A 24,322-nucleotide genomic window follows, 5' to 3' on the forward strand; every position below is an offset into this window, starting at 1 on the left:
ATGCAAAATAAACGATTAAGTGGATTTTACTTGATATTTTGTCTAGAAAAAGGAGAGAGAATCTTACCTGTAAGCTTGTGTTTGTTTATTTCATAAAATTTATACTCTGTAAAAAACATACACCCTTAAAATAGTATGCAAAAAGATAATAAAACTGATGAAATAATAAATCGCAACCATACAATACTGATTAAAATTACCAAAACTTTATAAGCTTGTCCGAACAAGAATGTTTTTAGCAGGTGCTGAAAAAGAGTACAGTGAAGGTCCCTGCTTGATCTTAATGTGCAGGGAATTCCAAAGGGCAGGTGCTGCCACACTAAATGCGTCGGTGCTTACAAATGCGGAACAGGTATTATGTGGCATTTCTGGTAGCGCCGATTACTCTGAGTGAAGCGGTTGAGTGAGCACATGAGGCGTAAGGCGATCTCGTAGGTAGGCTGGTCCCAAGTTGTTCAGTTTTTTATCTGTGTTAGAATTACCATTAGATACTATTGTTCTTTGTCTTTCTCTTCTAGGTAATTGAAGATGATGACTCTGATTTGGAAGAAGTGTCTTTTACTCCTTCCTCCACTGCAAATCAAAGGTTGGTTAGTGCATTCATTTCCGTGATCTTCTAGGTTGCTTGATAAATATGTACAAAGAAAGGAAAAGTAGAAAGGCAGGAGAAGGTTGCTGAACCCCGTTTTTTCAAACAATCTTTTTGTGTCGTCTAATTGAAAAAGATTCTGGGCACCTTGAAGCTTGCTCTACTTTCTTCGCCTGAAAAATGTTTTCATGTAATGAATTGTAAATTCCATCTGCCCACATTTTGCATGAGTTTATAGACAAATGAATTTTTAACCTGTGAGTATTTACCTTATTTTTCTGTGCATAACATGCTCCCATGTATAAGACTGTATGGGACTCCAAATAGAGAAAATGGGGGGAGATTGCCCCCGTGTATAAGACACCCCCCACTTTTTAGTATTAATTTTAAATAAAAAAAACCTAGTCTTAAACACGGGAAAATGCGGTATTTATTTAGGCTACTTTCAGCTCACCCTTCATTCCAAAGGATACTAGGGAACAGACAAAAGTGAAATGTGCACAATTGCATAAAGAATAATAAAACATAGAAGCAGACACATTAGAGAGACATTTGGGCAGTGTGTGTGTATCCTGCCTCTACTTTTAAACATCTGGTGTTTGGGCAAATGCCTGAATATAGCTTACGATTTGTGTTTATCAAAGTTTGCTGAGTTCTGATGAAATGGTAAAGTGTGGTTTGCCACTAAACCAGGATCAAACGCTTCTAACTGCTGTGTGTAAAACCAGGGACATGCTCTAAGGTGCACGCTAATGATTCTGAACTATGATTAGGGTTTTGAACAGCCCTCTTATCTTAGCTTGTCTGTTTTTATGTTACCAAAAGTGTTTACCTGAGTGTTTACAAAGAACTACTGCCAAGCATTCCCAGTAGAGGTTTCAACTTTCCCCCTTTGGTTGGAAAGTTATTTCCCCTCCTTCCCCCAATCTCTGCCATATTGCACACTGCTTGGGCATAATGAGTTTGTTACCCAAATTTAGTGGCTCAGCACAAAACTGAAAACTGGTTTACTTTTCAGCCATAATACCACTAATTTTTAAAAGCGACCTTGCTAGGAAAATATTTTCATATGGTTGTTGTTGTTTAGTCGTGTCCGACTCTTCGTGACCCCATGGACCAGAGCACGCCAGGCACTCCTGTCTTCCACTGCCTCCCGCAGTTTGGTCAAACTCATGCTGGTCGCTTCGAGAACACTGTCCAACCATCTCGTCCTCTGTCGCCCCCTTCTCCTTGCGCCCTCCATCTTTCCCAACATCAGGGTCTTTCCCAGGGAGTCTTCTCTTCTCATGAGGTGGCCAAAGTACTGGAGCCGCAGCTTCAGGATCTGTCCTTCCAGTGAACACTCAGGGCTGATTTCCTTCAGAATGGATAGGTTTGATCTTCTTGCAGTCCATGGGACTCTCAAGAGTCTCCTCCAGCACCATAATTCAAAAGCATCCATTCTTTGGCGATCAGCCTTCTTGATGGTCCAGCTCTCACTTCCATACATCACTTCTGGGAAAACCATAGCTTTAACTATACGGACAAGGTGATATCTCTGCTTTTTAGTATGATAGCCATCTTCAAATATCTAAAAGGCTGTCCCATGGAGAATGGAGCAAGCTTGTATTCTCCTGCTCCAGAGAGTAGGACTCGAACCAATAGACACAAGTTACAAGAAAGGAGATTCTGACTAAACATCAGGAGGAACTTTCTGGAACAGACCACCTCAGAAGCTAGCAATTTTTAAGCAGAGGTTGGATGGCCATCTGTCACGGATTCAATAGCTGTGATTCCTTCATTTTAGGGCATTAGATCACATGGCCCTTAGAGGGCCCTCCCAGGTCTATAATTATAAGATTCTGTGGGTAATCTCTTATTTATTTCAAATGTGATATTAATAATGTGTGACTTTCAGTGTTATGCTTTGTGATTTTTAGTGCTGTGCTTTCATTGATGGTGACCAGTATCTCCTATTTATAATGTTTAGATCGTTTGGAGCATCCGCATCTAGCAAAAGGAGCTCACAGAGCCAGGCATCGAAAGGAGTAGACTTTGAATCCGATGAGGTACAAAAATCTTTTCTCTTCAGTGCACTTCCTTTAATTTGCATATAAAATATTACTGGACGATGCCATGTATGTGTGTTTTTAAAGTTTCTTTATATGCGTTTAGTAATAAACTTGCTTGTTCCTAACTTTATCTTCAAAACCTGTTTCATTATGTCCATTAGCTTGTCTCTCTGAAAAAGGGTAGTGTTTGTTTATTTATTTCATAAAATTTACATACCACTTGTAGGAAAAACCCTTCAAGCAGTTTACAGAAAAGATAAAACGGTAAAATAATCAGAAAAAATATTTGCAACCACAATTTAAAATTTACAGAAAGTTAAAACTGCAAAAAATTGACTAAGACAAATTAAAATGCCTACAGGCTTTCTGAATATCTGGGTAGGCTTGTCTAAATAAGAATGTCTTCAGCAGGTGCCAAAAGGAATATAATAGGTACCTGCCTGGTCTCAATAGGCAGGGAGTTCCAAAGTGTCAGTGCTGCCACATTTAAGTCATCAAGTTCCTACAGATGCAGGGCAGGTACTGTTTGGCACTTCTAAAAGTGCCAGTTCTGCCAATCAAAGTAGTCAGTCATTAGGTGATGGTGAGAAAACCCTGTTGAAAACGACTAACTTAAATTCATATGCTTCAGTTTTGACAGGTGAGGAAATTCCTCCTAATTAATGCCTGTCATGGCTCAAATAACTGGTGTACCCTCTACCCTAACAACTAGGAAACAGGTTCTTCGAATAAACATTTCGCCGCTGGTTGAACAAGGAGACATATTTCTCCTCCCTAAAGTCATTCTTCCTCAGTGAATGGTTTCAGACAACCATTGCCTCACCTGCTTCCTGACAGAGCTGGCCCATATTTGGCAACTCCCTTGGGTGTCAAAATGTGCTGGGTTTCAGTCACAATCTTGGGAAGAAAGCCCCTTTCTGCACTTTAGTCCTTGTTTTTCTTGGTGGAATGGGGGTTCTAAACAGTGATGGCGATGCAGTACACTCCTTCGGAAATCTAGTTATTTAGTGCAGTTAACTGATGTGGGACACAGTGGTGTGACAGTCGCTGAGGTCTGGGAACGCCACTTTCCTCTTGCCCAATTGTGGTGACTCATGCACTCTTAGGCTGGACTCCCACAGTATGGAGCATGGCAGTGAGCATGGATTTTGCAGGCAGCTCTAATAACAGAAGAACCTGCTTTGCAACCGAGAGCAGGACTGCTGAGTCTGACATGTTGCCTCATACAGGTCATGTGCACTCATGCCAGGAGGAATGCAACTGATAAATTTGAGGAAGTCTGGCAAGGGTTCTTAGAATTATTTTGAAGGCTGATAACAATGAGAAAGAATTGACTGGATGCTCTGGTTGGTTTGGATTGAAGTATATTTGCAGAAAGAACATGAATGTTTTCCCTTGGTCTCCTTGTTGGTCAAACCTCACAGATCCCTCTACAAAGTGCAGTATCCTAATACTTACATTCCATCTTTCCTTTTATTTTTAGTTTGACTCGGTAGTTTTGTCCAATTTCAAAATGATAACAAATTTTCTGTACTATAGCCAAAACTGTCTGTCACGTTTTTCACATGCTTTTTTGTGTTCTTGTGAAAAAGGTTCAATAAAAAATTAAAATGTGCAAAATGACATTGCTCTCCTTGGAAATGTGGCCTTCTTGATGTCTTAAAATGAAATTCTCTTATTATTTTACAGGATGATTCTGAGTTATTCAAGAGCACTTCAAGAAGAAGCAGGCGATAATTTCAGAGCCCGCTGTATGGAAGGATAATGCAGGGGAAAGAAAAAAACACCTCTGGAAATTCTGTAAAGGAATCTTATGATCTATGCAGCTTTCTCCAATAATTTCACAGTTAATTACATGTTGCCTTGAAATGTTTTGCTTCCTTGATGGGGGAGCAATTGTAACTTATTCTCCATATGTAGTATCACTTAATTCAAATGGCATTTCTAATAGCTGAACCATATTCCTCCCTGCCCTTGTTTAAGATAGAATAACTACTCAAAAAAGACGATGAGGCAGTGGGCCCATTGCCCAGGCCATTGCTGAGGAACAGCCAGTGATTTTTAAAATTCCATTACCTTTTTATATTACAGAGGAATAAATGAGGCCTGTTCTGTAAGTGAATCGACAGTGCTCTTGGTTTCTTTGTTTCTTAAACCTTATACTTCAGTCATAGAGGGAATGCTGACAGTGTTAAGTATTAAATCCATCTTGGTTGCTTCCTGTGAGCAGGAGGCAGTGAGCAGGGCTTGCCAAGTCCTTGGATATAAAATGTGACTCTCATTCTGAAACTGTTTATAAGCTTAAAAGGACAGTTCAGCATGAAGAATCTCAGAAAGCATAAATAGCTTTAGGGTAATGTCTTATTCTGAATGCTTTGCAACACTTTCTTAGCAATTCCACCAGCTGGCTGCGTTGAGCTGGTGCTGGTTGGATGCCTGTAATTGTAAGAAAAATTGGCAGGGATTTAATTGACATGGATAGAAAGTAGTAAATTGAGATGGTACATGGATAAAAGGCCATAGCCCCATCTGGCATTCCTTATTTTTCAGTTTTTCCTCTGTTTTGTATCTGCCCAAATTATGGCCATTGTTTCATTGACTTTGGAAACATCAGTCTGAAAGAAGGGTACCTGAAGATAATTTCCAACATAAAGAGCCGTGTTGGATTTGGTAAATGTTTGAGTGGAGCGATATATTTTTACATGGAAAGTCCATTGGCAACGATGATGATATTTTTTATAGACATTTTAACTGTCTTAGAAAGACACATAGGAGAACAAATAATGTCATTTATGGAACTGTTAAATACTGGGGTTTTCTTAAAATTCTATATTTTTCCTTCTCATATTATCAAGATCTTGGGTGGGTTCATGATGCCTCCTTAGAATACTTCTGAATTTTGGTTTGGTCTTATCAAACATAGAAGCTGAAAAGAGGCTCTTGATTATACTGCAATAAGGAGAAAGGTACAGTGAATAGTGTCTGCATTGAAGTACTTATTTTCTTTGATTTCTCTGTGGAGTGCCTTCTGACCTGAAGCCCCAGAACCTCCCCATGCTTCATCCACAACCTGTTTTCGTCTCCTTGTTGGTCAAACCTACCAGCTAGAATAGAGATGTGTTTCAGAAACTATTATTCTGCATACAACCATTTTGCAAATAAATTTTAAATAAGCAAGGTGGGTTTAACTTTAATTGCCTATTACCCATTTTTTATAATTGTGATTACCCTGCCTGACATAAAATAAATGGATTATGTACAGTTAATACTGAAGTGTCAGAAGAAAAAAGCTGCAGATACAAACCCATCGTTGGGGGTGGAGACTGGAAGCCTTGTGAACTGTGAACAGAGTGCTCCCCAACCGAGCAGAAGACCAAGAAACAATATTTACAACCAGTGGCGAAGCTGCATGCCATTGGGGGCGGAGAGCAGGCGTGGCTGGCCCCCCCAGGGGTGTGGTACGCTGTCCACGAGGGCATGGTGCGCATTCTGGGGGGTGTGATGTGCTGCCTGTAGGGCATGGCGCCCGGCACAGGGGGAGATGCTCGGTGCATGTCCGGGGGCTGCCGCGATGGCACCCTACCGGAATAGTGGTCCCAGGGGCGGTCCGCTCCCTCCGCACTCCTGTTCCTCCGCCAGTGTTTACAACATATCCCTAGCAGGCTATATTTATCAGGATCAAGTAACAGTGGTACCTCGGGTTAAGAACTTAATTCGTTCCGGAGGTCTGTTCTTAACCTAAAACTGTTCTTAACCTGAAGCACCACTTTAACTAATGGGGCCTCCCGCTGCCGCTGCACTGCTGGAGCACGATTTCTGTTCTCATCCTGAAGCAAAGTTCTTAACCCGAGGTACTCTTTCTGGGTTGGCGGAGTCTGTAACCTGAAGCGTCTGTAACCAGAGGTACCACTGTAAATTAAAAGAATACAACCTACCAATGTATTTTGAACCTCATGAGGCGGGGAATTCTGAAGCCTACTTCCTCCAAGACTGATTCCAGGTTGCTACCTGTGACAACCAAGAACAGCAAAGGGAGGTCAAATGGGAGTGACACTACTAACACCAATAGCACTCAGGAATGTAACAAGAAAAGAAATGTTCTAGCAACTTAAAATTTTTAAACAACAACAAGAAGAAGAGTTTGAATTTGATATCCCGCTTTATCACTACCTGAAGGCGTCTCAAAGCGGCTAACATTCTCCTTTTCCTTCCTCCCCCACAACAAACACTCTGTGAGGTGAGTGGGGCTGAGAGACTTCAGAGAAGTGTGACTGGCCCAAGGTCACCCAGCAGCTGCATGTGGAGGAGCGGAGACGCGAACCCAGTTCACCAGATTACAAATCCACCGCTCTTTACCACTATACCACACTGGCTCTCAAGAACTTATGGAATGCTGTGGGACTTACATACTTGTAGTGAATCAACAGAAATAACCCTCCATGATGAAAAGCTAAAAAACCTGAATTTTGAAAATAAACTGGAAATTGATTTTGATCTGCATTTCCTGTTTAATAATAATAATAACAATAATAGTAATTTATTTATACCCCACCCATCTGGCTGGGTTTCCCCAGCCACTCTGGGTGACTCCGAACTGAATATAAACAGTACAGCACAATACAGTTTTCCGTTTCCACAGAGAAAACATTACAGGAAGCAGTGAAGATAGTTAATAAAGGGAATATGCATAGAAGAAAAATAAAAGAAAAAATGCACACAATTAAATTTACTTGAAAGTGATAAAAGCAGTGGATTTATTAAATCTACCTGCATACCCTCCCTATTAAAGTAGGGTGCTCCCCACTTTATGCGATTTCACTTACGCATGAGGGCTGCCAAAACATAACCCCCTCAAAAGTTGGGGGACGCCTCTACTACATGTACAATTTTATTTAATGAAATTATGAACAATGCCCAAACAAGTCAAATATTGTAAGTATGGTAACAAAATTTGGGAAGAAGGTTTTAATGAAATCTCAGCCATAATTGGATGGGGGATGGGATCAGAAATAAAGCTTATTTGACTCTATTAAATGTATTTACAGGGGAAAATCTGGATAGTTTACATTAGAACTTGATGGGCCACTTTGGTGGACATAGAAACCTTACCCACAAGCTGAAATCACGACTTGCAGTTAAGTAGCCTTGTTGGTGCTTTTCCATTATCTTTGCAGTAGGAAAAATTTAATTTCTCACTATTTGCGAAAGAACTTCAATCCTTTCATGTAACCAAGAAGGATGGATAGGGAAGCATTTTCTTTCCCCGAGCAATAAATATTTACTGTCGTCTGTTGCCTAGCAGCAAATGGCTCTATAAGAATCAACATCTTCCTGCTTTGACATGCTAGCTGTGATTTTGAAAAGGAGTTTTGCCCCCAGAGATGAAAGCCTGTGGTCAATGCATGTCAGTTGTGTGTATTTAGCAGTCCTACATATAGCTGCTAAGTTATTAAAACCCAACATTGGTTATGAATAAAAATGAAATGCATGGTTGAAAATACATTCTTCTCTCTTAAATATATTCCCAACAATGTATTTCATAGTGAAATGTATCTCAGAGGGAAGAATGTGAGAGAATGTATTATTAACAACATAATTTCGTAGAGAAATTTATTCTCTCACATTTTTCTATTTAAACATGGCCACATTGTAATGCGGCATCCCAGTTGCAAAGATTTTAATAACGAGGCAGCTCACATTTACATATGATAGGGTCATCTGAATGTGTGTTAAGGTATATTTGTCAGGATCCAAGGGACTATATTACGGGCATGCAAGAGCTTGCATGTGTATGTTTTGGCCACCACACACCCAGTTTCAAAAGTGGTGTTTATGGGCCATGTGAGGTTGCTGCTCTAGAAACATATGACCAACTCATTGGACATCCAGAAATGGATCCTGGCAATTTCTCAGCACCATGCACAGGTATGTATTAGAAGCTGCCCTATACGGAGCCAGATTGTTGATTTATTTAGCTAGGTATCGTCCACGCTGACTGGCAACAGCTCTCCAGGGCTTTAGATCAGAAGTCTTCTCCAGCCCTACCTGGAGATCTCTGGGATGGAACCAGAGACCTTCTTCATGGAAGGCAGATGGTCTACCACCCAACTAGAGTCGTTCCCCAGCATATTTTTGCCGATAGCTTATGAAGACTATTGTCCACAGCCCAAGGTCCATATATTTGCAAGGAAATCGAAAGCAATGGAGGGATGCACTTTAAATGGAAAAGCATCAGTCAAAATGATGGGAATTAACTTTAATTGTGTTTATCTTAGGACAACTACTTTATCCTCAAAGTGCTACCTCTTTAGGGAGGCGGGCGGAATAAGCAATAATGGAGCAATCATAGTTGGGAGTGTTTTTCACAAATGCCTCATCAGTACTGTCAGGGTTTCAGGGACAGAGAGCGAGGGGGAGGGGTCCCAGGGCGACGAGGAAGAGGACGACGACGACCCGAGGTTGTCAGTGAGTCCGTCAAGTGAATCCGAGGATTCCCAAAAGGGAGCCCCCCTGGTCAGGCCAAGGGGCAGTAGAGAGGGAGGCAGTCAGAAGCAGGGGAACGAAGGGGGAATCCCCAGTGGGGGCTGGAGATCGGGACCGGCCTCTCCGTCGGAACGGAGTGAAGGGGGTGGAGTTGCCAGTGTGTCAGAAAGAGCAGAACAGGGAGCAGAGAGGGGAAGGAGTTCGGAGCAAGACGTCCTGCCGGAAGGGGAGGAGTGTAGTACCGAGAGTAGCGTAACGGTCGAAAGGAAGGTCAGAGGCAACGTACGCGCGCCAAGTTCAAATGTGGAGGCGCGCGGAAATGAGAGCCCTGAGGAGGAGCCTGGTCCCAAAGCACGAAGGAGGGGGGAGCAGGCGGCAGAAGACTCAGCCTCGGGGGAGTCCCGGAGGGAGGGAGCACTGGGGGCCGGAAGACCCTGCGGAAAAGGAAAGAGAGGAAAAGGTGGAGCAGTACAAGCCTCTTAAGCTGGTGCAGGGGCGGGACTGACTCAGAGGGGACTTCTAACATCTAAGGGTAACAGATGCTGAGCCACGGAGCTTGGATGTAACGACAACAATGTTCTTCAATAAAACCTTTTGTATATAACTTGGACTGGATTTTGGTCTCTTGTGAGCTGGGACCTCGGGTGGCTCTGACAAGTACCCTAGGTATAAACCATGCCATTTGGCTCCTGAAGAATGCTACCAAAGTGTTTGCATGTGTTCATATTTTACCTTTTCAGCTAGATGGATAACGGGGAAAGGTTGTGGGGTTCTGCACAAGGCGGAAACTAGCCTGCAATTTACTTGAATAGAAGATACTTTTCAATTGGACCACCTTCCTGAACACAGCACCACGGACACTGACCAAACGAGGAGTTACTGCTGTGACATAAGAAGCCAGCATTGCAGTAATTGGTGGATTATTTCTGCCCCCCCACCCTGTTCCTATTTTTCAGAAAGAGTGGAAGCAGAAAATTGAACCCAGAGGGGGAGTGTGTGCAGACAAAACAGGTGCTTCGGAATAGGAACAATACTGTAAACCAATAGGCTGAGTTCTTAGTCAGCTTTCTATCGGGAAATGTGCCGAGAAACTCTTGCGTGCCTTGATTATGGGAGAGACTTGCAAGGGCACAGCAGTTACCACTGATATTTTGCCAATAGATTTCTGCACCTTGTTCGCAGTCCTAAACACTGCCTCCTAACAAAAGCTGAGCATGCCTGGTTCTATGTCCTATCGATTGAGCACATAGAGGGAGCTGCTTTGGAAGACGGACGTTGATCCTTTCCAGCCCCATGGGAACGATTACTTGCTATATGTGGCTTTACCTCACTCACTTTGCCAACTCCCTCGTGAGATCCGAAAAGTTTGCAGTCAATGGCAGCTTGGGGGCGTTATTTGAAGTACCGAACATCTCTCACTTTTTATCTTGGACAAACTATACACTTGCTGACTGGCAGAGCTTTCTGGAAGGGAAAAGGTCAGGTTCCCAAAACCTTCTTGTGAAAATCCTCCTCGTCGTGGCGTACTCAGTTATCATAGTGTTCTCCCTCTTCGGCAATGCCTTGGTGTGTCACGTCATGGTCAAAAACAAACGGATGCATTTTGCCACCAGTCTGTTCATTGTGAATCTTGCTGTGGCGGACTTGATGATCACCTTTCTCAACACTCCCTTTACTTTGGTAAGAGCATGGGGATAATGTTTATATTTATTGAGATTATTGTTTAAGTAGCACAATACTTGCATGTGGATTTAGCTCCCTTGTGTCTGCTAAAATTATTAGGGGGGCAGGGGGTGGGAGCAACACAGTTAATTAAAATAGTAATTGATAGTGATTGCCTGCAGGATGGTTGTTCTGTGTTTGTGTGCGTGTAAGCAGAGAGCTGTGTTATCCTAGCTACTTATACTAAGCTAGTAATGTGTTTAAGGTATCATTGTACTTTTTAAAAGCACCTTAAAGATCCATTAGTAAAAGTCTCTTGCATAAGCTCTTGCAAACCGAAAGGGGGTGCAGAGTGTTGGATGAAAATTACTATCAATGTATGCATAGTCCTTTGATCCATTAGGAAAAGCACTGCATCAAGGATTTATTGTGTTATCTTTGGAGGCAACAGGCATATATATTCATAACAAATGGGATTCGTTGGCAGCTAAGTTACTTCCCCATTTGCAAGAAAGCTAGCCGAATGCATTGCTCTCCGCAATCAGATCTTAATAGCTAAATTAGTTAGCATCTGCTGGATGCAGCTTCACGTAGCTCAATCAGCTCTCAGGGCCGTGAAGCCTTGATTGTGCTTTGCGGAGCGTACTTCACAATTTCTATAGCACTAGGGAGTCACAATAGCTTGGATTGTGCGACTGGTGGTCAACTTCCTGGCACAGATTCAGCTAGATTCCCTTATCTCTGTTATGCCTGTAGACAGACAAACCAAACCAAAGGCAATAGAGCAACCCACAGCAAAGTCTCTGTCAAACCGAAACCAGAGTGATTTATTGGATGCAGAGCTTTGCTTCTAGTAAGTGACGAATTATTGTAATAAGTACCTGCATATTGTAACAAGTATCTGCATCAAATTTGTTAGTTGCTTTATGTTGCCCAGGGCAACCCAAAGCAACTTACAACCAAACAAAGAAACATTAAAAACATCCCACCCACTTGTAAAAGACCATAGATAAAGGCCAAAGGCCTGGCTACAGAGGGAAGTTTTCATCTGGTAACTAAAGAAATGTAACAAAGGTGCCAGGCAAGCATCCCTGGGGAGAGCATTCCTCAAACAGGGAGCCACCACGGAAAAGTCCCTGTCCTATTGCTGCCCTCTGAACCTCTTGTGTAGGACACACACAAAGAAGGGCCTTGGATGGTGATCGCAGGGTCCGGGGCAGTTCATATGGGGAGAGTTGGTCCTAGAGGTATTGCAGTCCTGAGGCATTTTCATTTTCAAGCCCTATGGCATTTTCAAGTGTTTAAAGCAGATCACATGCATTATTTTACTGTAATTCCTGCAGAAATCCTGCAAGGTAGGAAAGTGCTACTTTCTCCATCTTGCAAATGACGGGCTCATAGGGATGGGGGAGGGTTTCAATTCAGTTCACACTTAGAGTCCAATCTTTCACACTATCCGACACACTATGTGAACATAAGTTATGCCTAGAAATTCACACTTCTATTTATTTTGCAGTGTGGTTTTCCAACCAAGCAATGTTTATGTTTATTATTATTAAAGCATATACGGTATTCAGGGACAGTGTACATAAAAATGAATGTATTGGTGAAAATAATGTACCTCACTGGGAAATTACTTGCAGCAATGTGCACACTAATAAAAAGCTGCATAGAACAATGTGCCAGGAGAAGTTTGCATTAAAACGCTGATGAATTTTCATGAGTTTTATTGGGGTGGGGTGGAGAATCGCAACAGACATGTGATGAACTGAATTTAAGGTTGGGAAAATGAGAAACGAGATTGACAGAATCTTTTCTCCTTAGCTGAGAAGGAGTGGCTTGCTCAGTCAGGTCTCAGAAATACTGCAAAGAAAAGCAAGTTAAAAGATGGTTCTTCTGAACTGTCTGGTGTGTGTGGGTGTGTGGGTGTGTGGGTGTGTGTGAGAGAGAGAGAGAGAGAGAGAGAGAGAGAGAGAGAGAATCCATTTGTGCTGGACGTAGAAGCAAGTCCTATCAAGGAGGATATTGGCCAACCACAACCCCAAACCCTACTGGGATTGTAAAAAGTGAAAATTGTCTTGTTCCTGCCAGGCTCGCTTCGTGAACAGTACGTGGATATTTGGGAAGGAGATGTGCCACATCAGTCGATTTGCCCAGTACTGTTCCCTCCATGTCTCTGCCTTGACCCTGACGGCTATTGCCATAGACAGACGCCAGGTGAGGCATTTTTTATTCCAAACGACAATCAACAACATTTGGGGCATGCTTTCTTTTACTTCTGAAAGCCTTTTTGAGGAGATAGCCAGCTGGCAGGCCACACCCAATACCCCGCAACATCTCCCACAAGGAGTATTAACCTTTTTTCCTGGTGACAAAACCTCCTTCCACAGCGTTGCTATTTTGCAGGTGGGATTTAACTGCATATAGGCAAAGTCGGGTTGCGTAATTAAAATGAATATTGTGCTTTTAGAAGCCCTCCTCTCCCCACCCCCGCACCAAATCAGACCTTTTCCCCATAAGGGAAGTGATGGGGAAATTCATGGGAAAGTGTAGGAGATAAATTTTGTGATGTGATATAATCATATAATCTCCCCTCAGACAAACAAGAATGCTCAATAAGTAGCAGCAGCAGATGACATAGAATGCTCCTGCAAACTTTATCTTTACATTTCTAAAATAAAGCTTTTTTTCCCAACGTGCTCTGCAAACAGGTGATACTGCATCCTCTGAAGCCTCGGATTTCGACTGCAAAGGGTCTTGTGTGCATCTCCATCATCTGGCTAATGGCCACATGCTTCTCTCTCCCACATGCAATCTACCAGAAATTATTCACTTTTGAATACAGGTAAGGGGGACTTTTTGGCAGAGCAATCTTTGGTGTGCTGGTCCCGGGGGGTTACTGTGCGGCGTGGTCCGAGTCCAGTCCGAGGTCGAGGGTGTGGTATGGGGGCTGTCCATCAAGGCTGAAGCGGGGTCCAAGGCAAGGAGTCGGGTGAGGTCAGGAACTCTGGCAGAAGAGCAGGACAGGATGCCGGCAGGAACAGGTTACCAACGATGTTGCTCCCGCAACCTGGGACTGGGCTGGCTAGCTTTTATCTGCCCCGAGGCATAGGGCGGTCCCGGTCCACAGGTGACTCGCCTCTCCTGGGCTGGAGGCAAGCACTCCTCCTGCGAGAACTTAGTTCCCTCCGCCTCTCTGCCCTGAGCCTCTGCAGCTCAGGAGAGGCTGGAGGGTTACTGGACCCAGAGGCAACCTCACCTTCCCCTGACGGGGCTGAGAGTGGAGCACCTGCAGGCAATGGGTCCTCCATCACCTCTGGAGCCAGAGCAGATTCAGCTGGTGTCTGCTCCTGAGGATCCGGCACAGGTGAGGACCCTTCAGGTTCAAGCCCCAGCCCCGGCTCAGCCGGTTCTGGAGGCGGGGACTCCTGTGTAGGCTGGGATTCCTCAGGTTCAGCCTCTGAATCCAATTTCCAGGCCATCACACCTGGGCTTCTGTCAGGTAATGGCATCCTTGAGTCAGTGACGGACTTGGGTACGATGGTGCCGTATGTAAGACCAACATTTGGAACCCACCCCTTGTTGGGATACTGCCGGGAGATGGGGGCATCAGGCAGGCCCCCAGCCACCGGCCGGCAGCCGGGCAAAACTCCGGTTCTCAGAATAGCATCAATCAGCGACACAAGCCTCAGATACCCTTAGAGACTTGGCATACTCTTATCAGCGGAGTGAGTAACTTCTCACAACAGAAGTGGCGGACAGAGACATGTGTAAGCATTATTCAGGTAAAGGTAAAAGGACCCCTGACCATTCGGTCCAGTCATGGCCGACTCTGGGGTTGCAGCTCTCATCTCGCTTTATTGGCCGAAGGAGCCAGCATACAGCTTCCAGGTCATGTGGCCAGCATGACTAAGCTGCTTCTGGTGAACCAGAGCAGCGCACGGAAACGCCGTTTACCTTCCCACCAGAGCAGTACCTATTTATCTACTTGCACTTTGACGTGCTTTCGAACTGCTAGGTTGGCAGGAGCAGGGACCGAGCAATGGGAGCTCACCCCGTCGTGGGGATTTGAACCATGACCTTCTGATCGGCAAGTCGTAGGCTCTGCGGTTTAACCCACAGCGCTACCCATGTCCCAAGCATTATTTACAGGTATAGTTCTGGGGCATAGGAATTTGTTCATTATTTTTTTTCAGAATGTAGGAAAAAACATATCTGCTTCCCTTTGTGTCCAAGCACACAGCAGCCAAGCAAAAGCAACATAGAACGGAAGTTCCCAGCAGACTGTGCTGGAAGTAAACAGGCATGTGACACACAACAGTCATGCCCGTTCCCTTTTAAGGTGGAACGGAACAATATCCTAACACCCCTGTCCTTTTGCTTCTTTCCCAATGATGGGTAAGGAGGGGCACAACTTTGGGAAGGAGGCAGGGTCCTAGAGCCCTCTCACCTCTTTCCCAAAGCTGGGAAAGCACTAACTCGAATTTGGGAAGGAGGCGGGAGGACTCTAGAACCCTGTCAGAGCCCTCATGTCTTCTTCCCAAAGTCCATTGGGGGTGTGGAACGTTCTACAGACAGAGGACCACATTCCCAGCTGGGCAGTCCTCCTGGGGCCACATGCTGCTGGTGGGTGGAGCTAGAGACAAAAGTGGGTGGAGCAAAAAAAAAAAAAAAAAGGATTTCCCCCCCTGTTGTGCTAGTTCCTGTACACACCTCTCTATCCGTAGCAAATAAGAGACGCTCTTTCCATTCCAGGACACAACCCAGCTAGGCAAAAACATTCCAGGTCTGTATGAAACAAGGCCAGTGAGGGATGTAGGCTTGGAGAGGGTGTGTGAGGATGAGTCCCAAGGGCCAGATAGGCTTTCAGGCCTGGAAGCTGGGCCTGCGGTTCCCCACTTCTGATCCAGAAGATTCTATGTTGAGATTAATGACCCTCAGGGGTCAAACTCCACAATTCTATGATTCTAAGTGAGGGCTACCCAAAAATACCCCAGGAGCCAGTTTATAGTGCCATCTTTGGGACGTGGGTGGCTCTGTGGTCTAAACCACTGAGCCTTATGGGATTGCCAATTGGAAGGTTAGCGGTTCGAATCCCTGCAATGCAGTGAGCTCCCATTGCTCTATCCCATGTCCTGCCAACCCAGCAGTTCGAAAGCATGCCAGCGCAAGTAGATAAATAGGTACCGCTGCAGCGGGAAGATAAATGGCGTTTTTGTGCGCTCTGGTTTCCAGCATGGTTTAGTCATGTTGGCCACATGACCCAGAAAGCTGTGGACAAGCGCCAGCTCCCTCGGCCCGAAAGCGAGATGAGCACCACAACCCACTTAACCGTCCAGGGGTCCTTTTTTTTAAAGTGCCATCTGATGAACAACCTAGTGTTTCCTCACTGCTGAAGCCAAGCCAGACGCAATAGAGAACATCTAGCGGTCCCCTGGCGTAGCATATTAATGGAATATCTGCCCTTGATTTTCAGGGAGGAGCTCACCCGATCCTTGTGCCTCCCCAATTTTCCCGAGCCAGCTGATTTGTTCTGGAAGTACCTGGACTTGACAACTTTCGTTCTGCTCTACGTGCTGCCCCTTCTCATTATCTCCATCACCTACGTGACCATCGCCAAGAAGCTCTGGTTCCGCACTGCCATCGGGGTTGTGATGGTTGAGCAGTACTTTGCCCTCCAGAGGAAGAAGATTATGACCATTAAGATGCTGATGCTGGTGGTGGTGATCTTCGCTGTCTGCTGGTTCCCCTTGAACTGCTACGTCCTCCTCCTCTCCAGCCAAGTCATCCACACCAACAACGGCCTGTATTTTGCTTTCCACTGGCTGGCCACAAGCAGCACCTGTTACAACCCCTTTATTTACTGCTGGCTCAATGAGAATTTCAGGGCAGAGCTGAAGACCTTTCTTAAGGTCTGCCGGAAATCCCCAGATCCAAGGGAGCAAAGGCTTCCGTCTCCTGCTGGTCTGCCGTGCAGGGCAGCCTGGCCACAGAGAGATCACCGCAAGGGTTTACAGGTCTCCCTTGACCTCCCGTCCACCTCCAATTTTCAGCTGAGAAAGAATGACATCACCGCTGTGCAGCCTATAGTTGCTGTGACTTGAGCATCGAAGCAGACTAATTGGGTGGTCTATGGGAGCACTGCAAGGAGGCCCTATCTAGGTCTGATGCACTGGGCAACTCTGCAAAAAGCTCTGCCTTGTCCTTTAGTGTGTGTGGCTTAGCTCACTCGCTTGAGTCTTTCAAAGCTCTGAAGAGCCATGCGTTTGCTCCTGTGTCGTGCTCCTGTGAGATTCAGTGATATTGCAATGGATGGATAGGTCAGCAAGAGGTTGATGTAAAGGATCTTCCTTTGGGGCAGAGAGCTAGCCCTTCTAAATCCTCCCAGCTCCATGGTTCTGGGTCTGCCACACTGCCAATGATGGGCAGAAACCAATCTGGCAGCTGCTAATGACATCAAGGCTAGGTTTTCACATGTGATGGAGGGGTTGGCATTATTCTCTAAAGAGATAAGAGCCAAATAAGGGCCAGGAGCCAGGTTTTGTCAAGTGATACTTGACATTAAGGAAAGCACCCCGGACCAAGATTGGTTAACCACCTTGTGTGTTCCCATCACACATGCAGGAACGAGTCTCAGTGCCCACCTTTTCTCCAGCAATAGGCAGACATAGACTTTGCTCTTTGGGAAAAGCATCTACAACAATTTTGAGAGTGGCCTCCCGAATCCTGGCCAAAATAGATTTTAGGGGACGCTTTGTCCAGAGACTTATCTCAGAGTGTTTCACCCCTGAAGAAAGCCTTTATTTGCCTTTGCAGTTGAGTTAGCAACATAATAACCTTAAACCCACTTCAAGGCTGAGAAACTAGATGGAGAAAATGAAACGAGAACACAATTCATTTGACATGTATTTTAGTTGCAATGGCTCTTATTGATTAGTTGTCAGTGCTACTTTCTGAGCAGAATCATGGAGTCTGCAGAACAGGCTTCTTGCTGTGAGTAAATCATTTTTTGCAATGACTAAGCGTCGTTCAGCCTTTGTTTTCCAGGGTGTCATGGTGTGACATTTGAAAATAACCCCCAGAGTTTTGATGAATTTGTTGGCCCTAGTTTGTTACACTAGAGTTTCTGTAATAGCTTGCTTTATGAAACAGCAAAACAATTGCAAGAAAGCTCCTTCTGTGACTAATAAAGACTATTTCTGTTACCAGCTGCCTGGGTCCTCTGATTCCATCATACTACACATGGGTCTCCAGATGATCTCTGGCCGTCAGCTGAGCTGGCTGGCAATGATGGGAGTTGTAGTCCAACATTATCTGTGGGCCCAAAGTTGATGAATTCTGGAGTAAATCATTTGTGCAGCTGGATAAGCATAGGTGATACGTGAACTATGCTGCTATAGATGGAGGTAACAGGACATTAAAAAAACAACAATTAGCACATCGCAATGTTCAAGAGCAGTGATACGACCAGGACAGGGCTTTAGGGCAGAAGGGCCTCAAATTCAGCAGGGCTGCATACCCTCCAAGTGTCCTGATTTTTCAGGGATAGTCCCGGAATTACAGAAGCCATCCTGGTTTCTGATTTAATCCCGGAATGTCCTAGTTTTCCTTTTCCCTCCCCTTTGGAGTGTGTGTGTGTGTGTGTGTGTGTGTGTGTGTGTGTGTGTAGGTGCAAAAACTGAGTACTGTTTATCCTGAAAATAAAATACTTGCACCAAATTTGAAATTCTTATTTTTTTGGAAATACTTTATTGTCATACAATATTGTATGACAGTGTATACAGTGAGATTACACGAGCACCCCCCACTCAGCTCTCTTAGTCTTAATTCCCCTCGTTTACTGACGCACACCCACCAAACCCGAAAGTCAGTTGCCCCGTTGTTATCTTTTCATTCAGAGTCTAACAGCCCACGGACAGAAGCTGTTCTTTACCCTGTTGGTGCGACTAATCATGTTTCTATATCTTCTGCCTGAGGGCAGGAGATCAAAAAAAGTGCCAGTCAGGGTGTGAATTATCCCTGAGAATTTTCCACACTCTTTTGAGGCAATGTTCTTCCGCTATTTCATCCAGCGGATTCATGGGACAGCCCATAATATATTGTGAAGGAATGAAGGAAATGGTGATGAATTGGGAGTGGGGGGACCTGGTAAATGTATTATATTTCTATTTAAATGATAAGTCATCATTTCTAGATTTGCATGTCCACGCTCTGTAGCTCAGTGGTAGAGAGCCAAAGGTCCCGGTTTCAGTCGCTTATCTCCAGGCAGGACTTGTTTGAAAAGTCCCTTGTATGAATACTTGGCAGGTCTCTGTCAAGTCAGAACAGACAATGCTGAGCTAAATCAGACCGTGGTCTGACTTGGGATAAAGGTAGCTTCCTATTAATTGGTACAAGTGAATTATATGCAGGTCTGCATATTTTTTGATAAGCATTTTAATCTCTCCCCTCTCCCCTGTCTCTTTCTGTACAGAGAAAGAGAGAGATGGACGGATGGCTTTTAATCATGATGGATATATGTTACTGCCAGGATCAGGCAGATTGCACCTGAGTTCTTAAGCATGTCAGACTAGGACCTGGGAGACCAGGGTTCCTCCCCTCCACACTCATCCATTCAGTCACTTCCTCTCAGCCTAACCTACCTCACAGGGTTGTTGTGAGAATTAAATGAGGAGAGGAAGAGCCATACACGCCACCTTGAGTTTCCTGGAGGAAAATGCGGGATACAATTGCAATAAATGCAATAAGTATACCTTATCGTTCTACCCAGTCCACTGCTGAGGGCCTTCTGGTGGTTCCCTCACCATGAGAAGCAGAGCTACAGGAAACCAGACAGAGGGCCTTCTTGGTAGTGGCACCCACCCTGTGGAATGCCCTCCCACCAGATGTCAAACAGATAAACAACTACCTGACATTCAGAAGACATCTGAGGGCAGCCCTGTTCAGGGAAGTTTTTAATGTGTGATATTTTAATGTATTTTTAATCTTTGTTGGAAGCCGTCCAGAGTGGCTGGGGAAACCCTGTCAAATGGGCGGGGTACAAATAATAAATTATTATTGTGTGTTTGTGTGTGTAATATATCCCAGGCAGGAGAATGCTGTTGTGCTCAGGTCCTGCTTACAGGCTGCCCATGGACATCTGACTGACCAATGTGAGAACAGGGCATTGGACTAGATGGGCCTTTGTTCCTATCAGGCAAGGTGCTTATGTTCAAAAAATGAGAGTTGGACAAATGGCCTTGGTATAATTCGTTCCAATCAAATGTTAGGGCCTATGTGATGCTATTTCTGCACCCAGTTGTCTTGAAGGATAGTGGAACTGTCACTTGGTCCCAAACTCCTACTCTGAAGTATAATAATAATAATAATAATAATAATAATAATAATTTATTATTTATACCCTGCCCATCTGGCTGAGTTTCCCCAGCCACTCTGGGCGGCTCCCAATCGAATGTTAAAAACAATACAGCATTAAATATTAAAAACTTCCCTAAAAAGGGCTGCCTTCAGATGTCTCTTAAAGATAGGATAACTGCTTATTTCCTTCACATCTGAAGGGAGGGCGTTCCACAGGGCGGGTGCCACCACCGAGAAGGCCCTCTGCCTGGTTCCCTGTAACCTCACTTCTCGCAATGAGGTAACCGCCAGAAGGCCCTCAGCACTGAATCTCAGTGTCCGGGCTGAACGATGGGGGTGGAGACGCTCCTTCAGGTATACAGGACCGAGGCCATTTAGGGATTTATAGTCTGGTTCCGAGCCTTAGTTTGGTAGTTAACCTGTAGGAGCGAGAGAGTGGGCCTGCCATATGCTAGAATGTGATAGTATACTATTTCTGTAATAAAGCCTAACGAGCTGATTTGCATGTGGGTGGAGCTGTAGTATGTGTTTATACCCATCTTACGCCAGGCTGGAATCATCAGACGAAAGACACTTTGTAGACATAAATAAATGTGCAAACTCAGGCCACAACAACTGTTTTCTTGGAAAACTGCATCTTTCCCCCCACAAGAAGAAAAACAAAAAGTTGGTGTGTGTTGCGATTTTGGGCAGGCAGGTGACAGGAAGGAGGAAGCAACCCTTCTCCTGCCTCTGAAACTGTCAGCCTGTCAGCTGTGGTTTTCAACTTAAAAATAACTAAACAAAATGACGGAGAAAAGATTCATATGGATGTGTGATTCGGCCAGTGGAAAGAAGGTACAAAAGGAGATGGTTCTTCCCAAATATTCTACCGTGGTATTAAAATAAAAACAAAAACCACTCAATTCCTTCCCACGCAGGGACCTAAGTAAATGTGACAGTCATAGAATTACTTCCAAACCACATCCTCTTCGCAAGTCCCGCAGTTGCAATCATACACCCTATAATTGGTCTTGAGCGAAAGCGTTCTAAGTGAACAGAGGCAGAAGCTGAAAAGTTTCTTTTCAATTTGCGTGGGAGTTATCCTCATCTAGCCAAGACTCCTGATAACCCGTGTGGAAGGGCAACACTGGTACTGGGCACATTTACATGTCCACCTTTGGAAAAGAAAGCAAGGCCCCCCCCCCCAAAAAAAACCACAGCCCCATCATTCATTACACAAACCAATTCCCAATCAGTTGACTCTCAACCCACTCAATCCCCCCCCCCCGTGAGTCAAGTAACCCCCTAATATTTTTCTCTCTTTATCTCCGGGATAATCACACACACACACACACACACACACACACACACACACAAACACACACACACACACACACACACACACACACACACACGAGGCTGGATGTCTGTCAAGTATTCCACAGCAGCAGGCTGGACTAGAGGACCCTCACGGATCCCTTCTAACTCTACAATTCTGTGATTTTGATTCTACAAGCAGCTTCAGTTTTGGGGAAGAGGATGGAGAGACGTGCACAAAGGTTGACTCTCTCAAACCGCTGGCATTTGAGGGTACCCTGGTGAAATCTGTTGGCAGTTCATTGAATTTACTTCAATTAATCACAACAGCCATGATGTTTAAGTCTGTTCTTACTTAGCCAAAACAATAGTAGCCACTGGGGTACCCACAAAAGTGGAGGTCACAGGCCTATAAATGACAGACCCATCCCTTCGCCTTGTCTGTAAAAATTAAAGTCACATCGCGAGCAGAATTGAAATCGGTTAACTATGCAATGGCCTTATTGGACCAAGCAGAAAGTAACAAGAAAAGCATTGACAAACCTAGACAGCATCTTAAAAAGCAGAGACATCACCTTCCCAACAAAGGCCCGTATAGTTAAAGCTATGCTTTTCGCAGTAGTGTTGTATGGAAGTGAGAGCTGGACCATAAAGAAGGCTGATCGCTGAAGAATTGATGCTTTTGAATTATGGTGCTGGAGGAGACTCTTGAGAGTCCCATGGATTGCAAGAAGATCAAACTGATCCATTCTGAAGGAAATCAGCCCTGAGTGCTCACTGGAAGGATAGATCGTGAAGCTGAGGCTCCAATACTTTGGCCACCTCATGAGAAGAGAAGACTCCCTGGGAAAGACCCTGATGTTGGGAAAGATGGAGGGCGCAAGGAGAAGGGGACGACAGAGGATGAGATGGTTGGACAGTGTTCTCGAAGCTACCAGCATGAGTTTGACCAAACTGCGGGAAGCAGTGGAAGACAGGAGTGCCTGGCGTGCTCTGGTCCATGGGGTCACAAAGAGTCGGACATGACTAAACATCTAAACAACAACAACAACAACAGAAAGTAACAGTCCAGGCAAAAGCGAAGCGTCATGGCCACAGATCAACAGCAAATAATGGTACTTCACAAGTCTTGCAGAAGACCTCTTGGCTCCTTTTCAACAACCCACTCTCTCAAGCTTGTTCTCCACTGTCCCAGAGGGCAGGACCCGAATAAACAGATTTGAATGACAAGAAAGGAGAATTCAGATAAACACCAGGACGAACTGTTTGTGGAACGGACTCCCTTGGAAGCTGGTGGCCTTTTCTTCCTTGGAGGTTTTCAAGCTGAGATTGGATGGCCATCTACACTGGATGCCTGCGCTGAGATTCCTGCATTGCAGGGGGTTGGACTAGATGACCACTGGGGTACTTTTCTACTCCACACTTCTATGATTTATCAGCCTTTGTAGACCAGCTCTGAATCTTGATTACATGTGCCAAGCATTAGCACCTGGCTTTGCAGGAGTCCCCTGTGGATGGTCATTTGATCCTTAGTTGTCTTTGGCAGATTGCTTCCCTTGAGAGCCAGAAATTGCCATATGTTTTATGTGAATACACAGCATTCTCAGGGCTGTAATCACCCTCATTTTCATTATTTTCCTTCCTGTGTTCAGTATGCACGATTCCACCCTACCCATTGTGTACCTCCTCTGTGCCCGCAGGATGTCAGACAGTTTCACCCCACCTCTAGCGTCATACGAAAGGAAAAGAACGATTTAGTTAATGCTGCATAATTAATTTCCTGGCGGCAGATGCAGAAATTGCAACAACTACAAAAGACACAATTTGAAGATCAGTGGCTTAATATAGCCTATTCCTTTTATACTTTAAAATCTACAAAGAGCTGCATTATTTTCCTGTGGCTTTGGCACATTCAATGCAAGAAGAGCTACTGTGAATTGCCTAAACAATGTGCAGCTCTGGCCCCATAATGGAAAACGAGCAAGGTCCCAACTAAAGCAGCATGGCAACTTAAGTTGACAGAATATGCACAACTCGAAGACTTAACATATAGAATAAGAGAACAAGAAGAACATACGTTTAAAAAAGATTAGAAAACCTTTACTGAATATATAGAAAATACCGCATTTTTCGCTCTGCGAAAAAAACCTAGGTGCGTCTTATGGTCGAGGAAAACAAGAAAAAATATATTCTCCCATCACCTCAACTCCCATCTTCCCTGAGCTCTGGCCTTGCTACCTAGGGGTGATGGGAGTTGTAGTTCAACAACACCTGGGGACCCACAGGTTGAGAAAGGCTGAATTACGGTATGTGAGGTGGGGCTTACCTGCCCCCCCCCCCATATTTTATTCAAGTTGGAAGAGGGAGGGAGGGAATGAAGGAAGGAAGAGAGAGAGGGAGAGCTCACATTTGTGCGTCCCTGTGGCGGGCAGCTGTGGCTCCCCCTTTGCTTGAATTACAGTCAGCTGGGAGGAGGGACAGAAGGGGCTGCCGTCCGTCCCTCCTCCCGTCTCGCTGTAAAGCCAGCAAGAGCCACTTGCTTTAAAGGGAGAGCTGCGCAGAGCGTGTCAGAGGCAGTGGCTCTTGCTGGCTTTGTTCCATAAGACACACAGACATTTCCCCTTACTTTTTAGGAGGAAAAAAGTGTGTCTTGTGGAGCAAGAAATACGGCAACTGTGTACAGCTGAAAATGCTGGCAGCATTAAGATATATTCAACAGTGTAAACAAGTTTTGATGGATGCAATGAATGGTATAGTTTCTGTAAAATGTGCAGGGATTTGTGATATGCAAAATGAACCATGGAAAGAGAAGAAGGGAAGTCACTGATATCTTAAGGCATAGCTGTCAACTTTTCCCTTTTCTTGAGAGGAATGCTATTTG

The 24,322-nt window shown here is 44.7% G+C and overlaps 2 protein-coding genes across 7 annotated transcripts in view; both read left to right on the forward strand.

Moving 5' to 3' along the window:
• Positions 1 to 5,817, forward strand: part of MRE11 (MRE11 homolog, double strand break repair nuclease) — a 30,564-nt gene extending 24,747 nt beyond the window's left edge. For all 6 annotated transcript variants that reach the window (XM_083736640.1, XM_083736645.1, XM_083736644.1 and 3 more), the window contains 3 exons: positions 519 to 586; positions 2,559 to 2,637; positions 4,330 to 5,817. In XM_083736640.1, the coding sequence (XP_083592766.1) occupies positions 519 to 586; positions 2,559 to 2,637; positions 4,330 to 4,377 (195 nt within the window). In that variant the 3' untranslated portion in view covers positions 4,378 to 5,817. The remainder of the gene's footprint in view (positions 1 to 518; positions 587 to 2,558; positions 2,638 to 4,329) is intronic.
• Positions 5,818 to 10,416: 4,599 nt separating this feature from the next.
• On the forward strand, positions 10,417 to 17,990 carry GPR83 (G protein-coupled receptor 83; the record flags this gene model as incomplete). The annotated part of the gene is made up of 4 exons (XM_083737031.1): positions 10,417 to 10,803; positions 12,877 to 13,002; positions 13,497 to 13,630; positions 16,262 to 17,990. 4 exons carry the CDS (start codon positions 10,417 to 10,419, stop codon positions 16,887 to 16,889), a joined length of 1,275 nt encoding a protein of 424 aa, XP_083593157.1. The 3' UTR covers positions 16,890 to 17,990.
• Between the last annotated feature and the right edge of the window lie 6,332 nt (positions 17,991 to 24,322).

The sequence above is a fragment of the Podarcis gaigeae genome (genome assembly GCF_964106915.1).
Source record: "Podarcis gaigeae genome assembly, chromosome: 4".
In the NCBI taxonomy this organism is placed as follows: domain Eukaryota; kingdom Metazoa; phylum Chordata; class Lepidosauria; order Squamata; family Lacertidae; genus Podarcis; species Podarcis gaigeae.